General features: G+C 40.5%; 1 protein-coding gene across 3 annotated transcripts; it reads left to right on the plus strand.

Annotated features, from left to right (window-relative positions):
- Positions 1-365: 365 nt before the first annotated feature.
- ro60 (Ro60, Y RNA binding protein) lies at positions 366-9638 on the plus strand. Of its 3 annotated transcripts, none has more exons than XM_086203182.1 (9): positions 366-475; positions 1350-1950; positions 2622-2842; positions 3902-4048; positions 4128-4265; positions 4349-4465; positions 4904-5020; positions 6697-6843; positions 7696-9638. In XM_086203182.1, exons 2-9 carry the CDS (start codon positions 1368-1370, stop codon positions 7846-7848), a joined length of 1623 nt encoding a protein of 540 aa, XP_086059308.1. In that variant the 5' UTR covers positions 366-475; positions 1350-1367; the 3' UTR covers positions 7849-9638. The 3 variants fall into 3 exon arrangements, with proteins under 3 accessions (XP_086059308.1, XP_086059310.1, XP_086059309.1); XM_086203183.1 differs by lacking the exon at positions 366-475 and adding an exon at positions 495-894; XM_086203184.1 differs by lacking the exon at positions 7696-9638 and having other exon boundaries at positions 4815-5020; positions 6697-6841.
- Positions 9639-10126: the final 488 nt, after the last annotated feature.

Raw genomic sequence — 10126 nt, forward strand, 5'->3', positions numbered from 1 at the left:
ATTTTTGGGGCGGCACAGTGGTACAGGGGTTAGCACTGTTGCTTCACAGCAAGAAGGTTCTGGGTTTGGGCAAATTATATGGTTCTTAAGAGGGTAGTTTGTTCTCAAGTAGCATGGACTATCTCCTCCCTTGAGAGAGAGAGAGAGAGAGAGAATATATATGTATATATATATATATATATATACATATATATATATATATATATATATATATATATATATATATAAAGAGAGAGCGAGAGAGAGAGAGAGAGATAGGCACACTTACCAATATATATATGAGTGTGACTATCTCTCTCTCTCTCTCTCTCTCTCTCTCTCTCTCTATCTATCTATCTATCTCTTCCTCCGTGTGGTGGTACTCTGTCTCCCAGCATCCATCGCGGCACCGCCCCTGTCTCACTGTCACTGACCCAAGAAAGGCGGCCTTCTCGCTGATAGCTCTTAAGCTTGAACCCGGTGCTCATTTATTGTGGTAAGTTTATTTTTATGTAATGGGATTGTTGAGCGGAGCTTCTTCGATAGTATTAATCAGAGCCTGTATGTCTGTAGCAACTCTAGGACAATTTACTGAGAGTTAGCTTAGCTGAGGCGGGAGCAGCCCATCCCAGACGAGCTCCATCAAGCCTGCTGGCTCAACTTTCCGGTGTCCGGCCAGGAAAGCTTGGATGTAGGACTGTAGTTTGTGGTGTTCGCAGACTGGGATGCTTGTATTTCCATAGAGCAGGACCCGAGAAACATTACAAGCGGATCGCATTTGTTTTGCCACATGCCCAGCTATGGACCTATTGAATGTGTATTTAACATTGTTTACAATGCAAGTTAGCTCAGCTAACACGACTAACTTTGCACTGCCCTCTCTTGCCAACTGAACCTGGTTGCAAACCTGAAAGGGTATGTTTATGATCGATTTGTTTGGAATAGGCATGAGCCACATTTTGCGTGCTAAAGCTTTCTACCGTCTTCATTAAACAGGTCCGTGCGGCTTGTATTCGTGGAATGTGTATCATCATGTCCTCTAATCGGCTTTACGCTATTTCTGTCGGTGCACTTAACCAATGCGGATGTATTGCCCATGAAGTCAGCGTGATCTTGTGCTCATGAAGGCTTTCTCGTTGATCATTGATTTCCAGGCAGTTTATCCACGGTCATTCTTTTCGACACTTTTTGGTAATACGGCAGAGGTGGATGCTCTGCAATTTCAATGTTGCTTCTTCCAATCCCACAACAGTGCCCTCTCTGGTACCGTTCTGCTCAGTCCTGATTCGTACTGATCCACTGCTTCAAGGCTGTCCTCTTTTACCTGTACAGTAAATGTATTAAGTACATTCCTCCATCTGCTGTTTCAGGTGGGATCTAGAGTGTCAATGGAGCCATCAGGAAGTTCTACAACACATCAGAGCAACCATACTCTGAACTCAACTGGTGGTGGTTGTCCACGGGAGGTCAACGATAAGATCAGACTGTGTCGCTTCCTATGCTATGGCTCAGAGGGAGATATATATACTGCCAGAGAGGAGGGGGGTGTCAGCCTGGAGAGCGCTGGTGCCCTGCTTTCCCTGCTTCAAGAGGGCCGAGGTGCTGAGGTGGTTGAGGAGATAAAAAGGTTCGCTCAAGATGGGCGAGCTGTGAGACTTGGCCCCTCCTTTTTTGCATTGGCTTTGTGCTCCCAGCACTCTGAGCTGAAAACCAGACAGGCAGCGTTCAAAGCCCTGAAGGAAGTATGTCGGGACCCTGCCCATCTGTTTTCTTTCATCCAGTACAAGAAGGAACTGAAAGAGGGCATGAAGTGTGGAATTTGGGGACGTGCCCTGAGGAAGGCAGTGTCTGACTGGTACAATGAACAAGATGCCATCAGTCTGGCTGCAGCTGTGACCAAATGTAAACAGAGAGAGGGATGGTCACACCAGGATATGCTCAGGCTCTCTCACACCAAACCAGCACATGAAGGTGAATTTTAACAAGCCCTCATTATACACAGAACTTAACAGTTGATGGGCATAATATCATTTTTACATTATGGTTATTTTTTCTGTGCAGTAAGTTATATGTGAGGACACAGGGCATCGTTAACCCTCCATGTAGTCTGTAGCGAAGCCTAATGATTATAATTAACTCATTGTTCTTTATATTTGTTGTGTTCCTGTCGTGACCTTTAAAGTATTTGCAAGCCTAGATGTTTGCCAGTCACTTGCAGTACACATAGATGTCAGTGTTTTTAAGTTGTTCTCAAAACTTTGTAAAGTATAATGCAGTTAAGTGTCTAAAAGTCACTGTTGGAGATGTATTCCTTTTAATTGCTTATCTTTTGAAATGTGTCATCGCTGTTACGCATCAGACAGCAAAAAACTGAAAATTGGAAAGGTTTAAGCACAATACCAACTCGATGTTTTGTCAGCATCAATCAAGACTTGACTGCTACCACCTAAAGTCAAGGGCGTGTCTTCCGAAAATGAGAAAATATCAAAGTGATGACGATCGACACAAAAACTCCACATCATAATAGACAGTCATCAAAAACAACATAATATTACAAGCTACAGCATATCAACTTTAATTAACACGCTGTAATTAAATGTATCTAAAGGTGTATTATTGCTCCTACTGTCACTGTCTTTCAGCAATTGCCTTGATCAGCAAATATGTAACAAAAGGATGGGCAGAGGTCCAGGGGTCCTTCGCAGATAAAGAGAACTCAGAGGAAGTTATTAAAGTGCTTCAGTATCTTGAAGTGGTGGAGAAGGTCAAGCACAGTTGTGACGAAACGGAGGTCGTCAATTTAATAGAGGAACACAAACTGGAGAGGGAGCAGCTTCTGACAGACCACCTTAAGTCTAAACAGGTTAGTTTTTAACTGCTTCAGATTGCCAATGTTCACAGTAAACTGATTTCATACATAAATTAGCGATGCCCCAATTCCATCTGAGTTTTCGCTATCAGGCATTTATTAAGGTATCAGATCAGGCAGGAAATAAACCTGATCTTTTGCTTTTGGACACTTCTGTTCAGTCAGCTTTCGCACAGGTGTTGCACACAGGGAACACAATCACAAAAAAACTCACATGCAGGCACAGTAGAAGCCACAAAGGAATATCATTTCACACACATCAGACACCTGCTGCTGTGAATGGAGGAATCTTAAATGCTGCATGTCTCTATAAGCATCAGCATCAAAGCTCAGATCTCATGTGTAGGAAAATGTGTATTTAGTAGAGTAGTAAATAAGCTGCAACGCAGGCCTTGACTGTTCACTTAGAGCGATCAAACCAAAACACACACACACACACACACACACACTCTTCAAGTGCCACACTCAGAGAGTGCTTAAAGTTATGATAAACTTCTCTGCCATCAGAAAAGCCACAAGGTCACAGCCACTTCTGTCTGACTCCTCTCACATCATCTATTTAGAAAAAGCAACATCGCAGTGTTACTCTGACTGGTTTGTTCGTATCACTGTCTGTTCACTTTCACTTTGAAAAATTGGTGTTTATATATATATATATATATATATATATATATATATATATAATTTTATTTTTTCAGATTATCATTTTATTGTTATCATTATTAGCCAGTATTTTTCTCTGACTTAGTGATATATGGCTGTGCACCCGATGTGTCACTGGGTGCATGGATTGATTGATGTGCTGCTGTTAATCACTTATCATGACGCAAACCTTTGACGATTTAACTAATAGTATGAACCTTAAAATGTTCATTGCTGGTTAATCGGGTCACGTGAACATCCCACACACACTCAGTATTAATGTATCAGAAATGGATTGGAAACAAAACAACTGGGTCGGGACATCCCTAACACAAAATATTGAATGGAATCGTGTGTAATTTTGCAAGTTATATTGAACATCCCTTGAGTTTGAGGTGTGTATGTCTTGAGGTATGGCAGGCGCTGCTGAAGGAGATGCCTCTCCAGTCAATGCTTAGGATCTTAGGAAAGATGACTGCAAACAAGGTCCTTGAACCGGGGAGTTTAGAAACACAAGCTGTGTGTGAAAGGATCCAGAGCGAGACTGCACTAAAGAAGGTACGACCCATACATCCTCCTGATTAATTTAGCCAGTATTTATTATTTAAGTGTATCATGTCTCTTCTGAAATTTCTAGGCGAAGATCCACCCTTTCAGTATTCTCCTGGCTTCTGAAAACTACAAAAGAGGTCAAGGTTATCAGGGTAAAACAAAATGGGAGGCAGACAGCAGCATCCTCAAAGCCATGGACTCGGCGTTTTACAAGAGTTTTATGGTGGGTTGTGTTTATATTCATGACTTTTAACACATCATGCAAAAAAAAAAATCCACTAACAAGATGAACCCTTGTCACCCCAGAACGTGGAGCCAGTTGGTAAATGCTTTGTAGTGGCAGTGGATGTGAGCACATCACTGAGCAGCGTTGTGCCGGGGACATCGATCAGTACAGCCGTTGCTGCCGCAGCTATTACCATGGTAAGACAAGTCAAGAGACAACCCAGCGTGCTGGTGATTGTTTTAGTGTCTGGAACTGCTGCGCATGTAAGCAGTGTTCAGGCCATCTCATCTTTGGGGGAAGTCTGTGTCAAGGAATTGGTCTGTTGACTCATACCGGGAATTCCTGCAAAATTCCTTCCACGGCGTGATTATCTTAGTCTGTAGGCCCCTCTGGTATGATTAGCTGATCGGCAAGAAGGTTACTGATGTTTGCACTTAAACATGTGAAGGATGTGTGTTTTTGTTTTATTTAATTAGCAGCAATCGAAACTTCGGGCGGGGGGCGGGGGGCTGTTTAAGTCTTACTGATAATGTTTGATTTTTGCAGGGCTCTGTACCAAACAAGAATGTCCACTTACATCTGGAGAGTGTGTTTGGGTGGGTGGTTATTTCTTTGGGCCTCTGTGTCCTCCACAGATTTTTTCAAGAACAGAGGCACACACTCATGTGCTGTCCTACTCTGAAGGATTTTTGGTTCCATGCTCTATTTCTGCTGACATGTCTCTAGCACAAACAACAGTCGAACTAGTTAAGGTAAGGCCCTCAGTGCTTGCGCTCCACTCATTTCCCCCTCCTTTTACGGACACTTTAAAGTTTCAGTCTTGTATTGTTGATGTTCATTAACTTTCAGGATTTTAACACTTTTTAAATTCCCTTTTGTTTAAAAAGTGCCACTGTTTTTAAATGATGACTACTAAATGTTCGGTTATGTCCCACAAAAATGTCCCATTGAAACCAATTACAGCCAGAGGGCACATGCGTCAGCTCGGTCAATCCCAAAATCTATCGATTACTCTTCAACCTAAAGTCTATCATTTACCAAAATCTATACACAACCTTTCAAGTTTGCCTAATAATACTCAGAAAAACTAACTCGGACCTCCCATAACCTCGGTGATTGTGATAAACGACTCCCTTGAAAGACACATATTTTGATCCGCACAATTTGCAATTATACAGACCCACGCTAAATTGCACATTTTATTTTAACTTTTCATAATAAACATGCATGTATTTTTTTCACAGTTGTATATCTTTCTTGTGGAGAATTATCAAAATCTACATAACTGTCCCATTGCCAGTGTTGTGCCTAATTACTGAAAAACTAATTACCGGTAGTTATAGTTACTAGTTACTGCAATTCAAAACCAACTCAGTTACTAACTCAGTTATTAAAACCAAAAAGTAAAGCATTACTGTGAAAAGCAACTATTTTGTTACAAAAAAAAAGTTCAGAACTCTCATCATTGTAAGCTCTGTTCGACTTGACATGCATTTTCATCACTGAACTGAACTCCGCTAAGCAATATGGTCTCTATTCATACAAACACTAAGATGTTTCAGTGATTGGTTGATTAACTTTAGCCTGGCTAGCAGCACCACTCCCTCGTTGAAAAGAACAACTCAGGCGCTGTTGCTTTGGTGTGTCTGTGTCGGTGTCTGTGCCGGTCCCTGACCCGCTAGCTTTAGCAACAAGTTCCGTCGCCGCCTCATGCTGCGTGCCTGGATGCTTTAGTAGAGTAGAGCTGCTGTGTGCGGCCGCAGAGAGGCTCTTAGTTCCGAGACACAAGTTGCATTTAACATAAACATTTTTCTCCTTCTGCTCAACGAAGGAGAAGTAGTGAGCCTACTTCCGCGTGAAGAAACTCGCCCCAGGTTCCGCCATGATGTCTTGCACGTTCTTGCTGTTGTAAACAAACACGCCCCCGCAGCGCAGCTCACGCTCCTCCTGTCTCTTGCACTTCCCCCAAGCCCCCCCCCCCCCCCCCCCGACACAGGAAGTAAACACAGTGGCTCAGCCGAGATGGTAAAATAACGTAAAATAAACTCATAAACGGATCGTTTCGTAACTATAACTGAGTTATTGAATTTAAAAAAAATAATGCGATTGATTATTAGTCACTGCCAAAGTTACTTTTTTGGCAGTGACTAATAACGCAATAACGCGTTAGTCCCAACACTGCCCATTGCACAATGTTTTAAAAAAGTAATTTAAAAAAGAAAATCCCGGATCTTTGTCAGATCCACTCAAATTAATAACAGCGTTAGGGTTATTGTTGTGTTTAATTGAGATGTAGTTACAGTTAGTTAAATATCCTCACACATTTAAGTTGCAATCGTTTAATTAGAAAATTCGGTCAGTTAGGTAGCAGACTGTTGACATGCCTTGGCCTTGAGGTCTGACCTCTCTACTCAATGGTGTGTTCCAGATCCCAGGAGGGAGCACAGACTGTACTCTTCCTATCACTTGGGCCACGGAGAATGGCAAAGCTGTGGATGTGTTCCTTATTCTAACCAATAACCCCTTGTGGACATTTACTGCCAGCCCTGTGGAGTCTCTAAAGAAGCACAGACAAGTACCTTCATTATTCATTCATGTGTACTAGGGGAGGGGAGCTTCTTCAGATAATGACTACTCTCACAGTACATCAGCCGAATTAGTTTGTGATAAATACAGATTTATTCAGATACATTGAAGGAGGTTCTTTTTCAAACTGGAAACACTTTTCATGCACTTATTATGTTTCGCATGTTTTCAAACGTATATCATGTTTGTTGTCGACACGATTATCGTTCTGTGTCCGGCATCGTTAACTACCAACAGTCTCCAGACACAAGATGTACAGTAATGAAAGTCAGTGAAAAAAAAAATTGCCGAAGGATTTGATGCCTTTTTTTTTTCATGACATAAAAGAAGACATGGGATTTATTTTCATTGCACAAAGCTATTCCCTCACCATTGAGTGCAGTAATGTGATGGTGTACATTCATGCAGGGAGAAGCAAACCTGTTGAAATTCACTCAGCTAACCTGCTGACCAGTCTTTCTCTTCATCCATGAAGCAGGCAGGCACAAATTCCAAAGTTGTGTTCTCTAATTCTTTTGAGTGGAGCACCATTAAATTCTGATTGGTTTCCACCTGCATGGTTCATAGCTCTTAAAATTGTCTAGATTTCAACTATATCCTGATGCCCAAACCAGTCAAGTTGCTCAACCCCTGCTGGTTTCCATAGAATATTTATGACTTTCAGTAACTTCAATGGTCTTGCTGGTCGATGTGTGAATGTACAGCAAATAAATAGAGCGGAAATAAAAAAAAATTAAAAGAATCCCTTTTTTTCTTTTCTTTTCTTTTTTTTTTTTTGCTTGCACACCCAATGTTGTTGCAGAACCAACAAAATCAATATGCATGTGCCTTTTCTCAACAGAAATCAGGAGCGTATTCCAAATTGGTGATGTGCGGGCTGACATCCATCGGGCATGCCATTGCAGACACAGAAGACAGGGGTTTACTGAGCATCTGCGGCTTTGACCTTGGCGCTTTGAGTGTCATTCGTAACCTAGCACAAGATCTGATGTGATGTCAGTGTGATGTTTGGAAAAGCCCCTGAATGACATCAGTAGAGTACCACATGAAGGCACGAAGTGGACCGACATGGCTCATTTAGCATGTTAAGAGTGCCCTAAAAAAGCACCAATCCAAAAGACGGTGACATTTACAAGTCCAATTTCTTTTTTTGTATGATGTCGCTGACAAATTGACAAGGTGTCCAGCAGGCTGGACAACACTGGAAAAGTTATGTGCATATGTTGTCTTCTGAAACTTAAAAAAGGAATATGATAAGGCATTATATGTAACTGCACATTGTGCCGTCAAGAATTTTAAGTGCTTTGATGGCTCTTGGTGAGACATTCAAGGTTCTGATGCGCCAAGAAAGACGATGTTGCGAGTGTCTACACTGATGCACGATAAAACTACTATTAACAATACAGATACTTAGCACCTTGACTGAGCAGAACCTACACAAAAACTCTCCCCAGATGAGTTAGACAGCTATTTTTAAATGATGTATTTGCAGTTGTCATTGTTGGTGTGGACTGCCCTCAACAACCTTAACAAATTCTACTTACAATATCTTAGATGATCGAATAGCAGGAACAGAGCAAGAGTCAGGATGTTAGATTAGTGCAACTGCAGGTTTATTGCAAGGGGATTTGCTATTTCTAGCACATCTTTGATATGACTTAGCAGGTTTGATGTGACGGTCGAGGCATTTTAAATCTTAAAGCCTGTCCCTTTTGTTTTATCCAGCATCAATAAGAATCATTTAAAGACATAGCATAAGAGAGGGGAAGCACCCAAAGTCATCAGAATAACTGACATTTCGGATTATTCTGTTAAATTATGTTTTTTTTTATAATGATGTTAATGTCTAGAAGTGTGTTTTAAATACCTCTTGCCTTTAGTCCACCTACAATTATGATTCTATTACTATTTGTTTTCCCCATGCCAATTTTTCTTAAAAACTAAGATGTCTGTGCTGTTCTTGTCAAACTTGTTCTTTGAAAGAATAACCTTGGTGCTCTTAAAGGTGGTGATACATTATTGGGAAATTATTTAGGTTATTGTTTTTGGAGATATGGAATTTTTCTCATATTTTAGTCTGAATTCTATGCATCACACTTGGGCTTTTACTCCCATATTTTACATCCAGGAAGGACAAATCAAGTTATTAAACAACTTTACCTTTAATGAATCACCTAGCGTAGTAATTTTCTTTATTTTTGATGTAAAAGTTTCCGTTATGCAAAAACTAACTGTTAAATGTTCCCATAATGAAATGAACTGAATGTACTTTTGTAAAGCATGTGATAGTAGAATGCTTTATTTGTCTTGAAACACAGATTAAACATTGGGCTTGGAGGGTTTTGTGTTAGGGGCCACTTCATTTTGGGGTTATGCAATGAAATCACCAATATTTTATTGAACAATTGCTGTATTCACAGAGAGAATTCACATTCCACTTTTCAGCCCCCATCCTTTAAGGAAGGAGTAAATTTCTGACCATATTGCTGTTTAACATTTTTTTGTCTGGCATTTATACTGTCATTTTCAGTGTTAACCCATGTCCAATCCCCCCCCAGGTCAAAGTATGAAAGTATTACAAAGCTAAAATATAGGGATATGATATTGATACCATGTTTGTCGTTGACAGTCTGACAACAGATAATTACAGAGTTATGGTAGTTCACAAGTATTTCATCAGCTGGGTCAGTGTCTGATACAACATGTCTGTTGTATCCATTTTGCTTAACATGTAAGTACTTGACTGTAGTAGCAATGTAAACCCTAATAAACACTTGCTGCTCTTCAGACACTAATATGTGTTTGGCTTTACCTGTTACACAAACTTATTTTCTGGAAAGCCCTGCATTGATGCCAAGTGTCCAATGCATTATCTTTAAAATTCTGATTTTGCCCACACAAGTTGGGCCATGATCTCACCAAATATTTACCCAGTTTAAGCAGTTGTTTGTGAACACGTCTACCCTGGTGCATTCTACCAAAAGTAGTGTTACCGCATCAACCATTCGTATTTAGAAATGATGAAGACGGCCTTAATAATACCATTGCTTATATTATTTGTTTTTCAATATTCAGTGGAAGCGTCCATGAACTGGACCATTTTTGTTAACATAAATTATTAAGTATATTATCGTCGGAATATACCTGGTAATTCACGAAGAAAAAAAATCAACAACCACACACTGGAACATTTGTCTAATTTAAGTAAAATCAGTCCCGAAATATTTTAATTAAAATCAGGCGTTCCCCGAGTCCACATCGTGTTGTTATCT

The sequence above is a fragment of the Aulostomus chinensis genome, chromosome 5 (genome assembly GCF_037954235.1).
Source record: "Aulostomus chinensis isolate RoL2024-O1b breed Wild chromosome 5, RoL_Achi_v1.0, whole genome shotgun sequence".
In the NCBI taxonomy this organism is placed as follows: domain Eukaryota; kingdom Metazoa; phylum Chordata; class Actinopteri; order Syngnathiformes; family Aulostomidae; genus Aulostomus; species Aulostomus chinensis.

What these genes read in the sequence shown, in the direction of transcription:
- ro60 (XM_086203182.1), top strand. Translation starts at nt 1,368, where the DNA reads ATGGAGCCATCAGGAAGTTCTACAACACATCAGAGCAACCATACTCTG. An exon ending in GCGAGACTGCACTAAAGAAG is followed by an intron (nt 4,049 to 4,127) that starts GTACGACCCATA and finishes TGAAATTTCTAG; the next exon opens with GCGAAGATCCACCCTTTCAG. An exon ending in CGTTTTACAAGAGTTTTATG is followed by an intron (nt 4,266 to 4,348) that starts GTGGGTTGTGTT and finishes TTGTCACCCCAG; the next exon opens with AACGTGGAGCCAGTTGGTAA.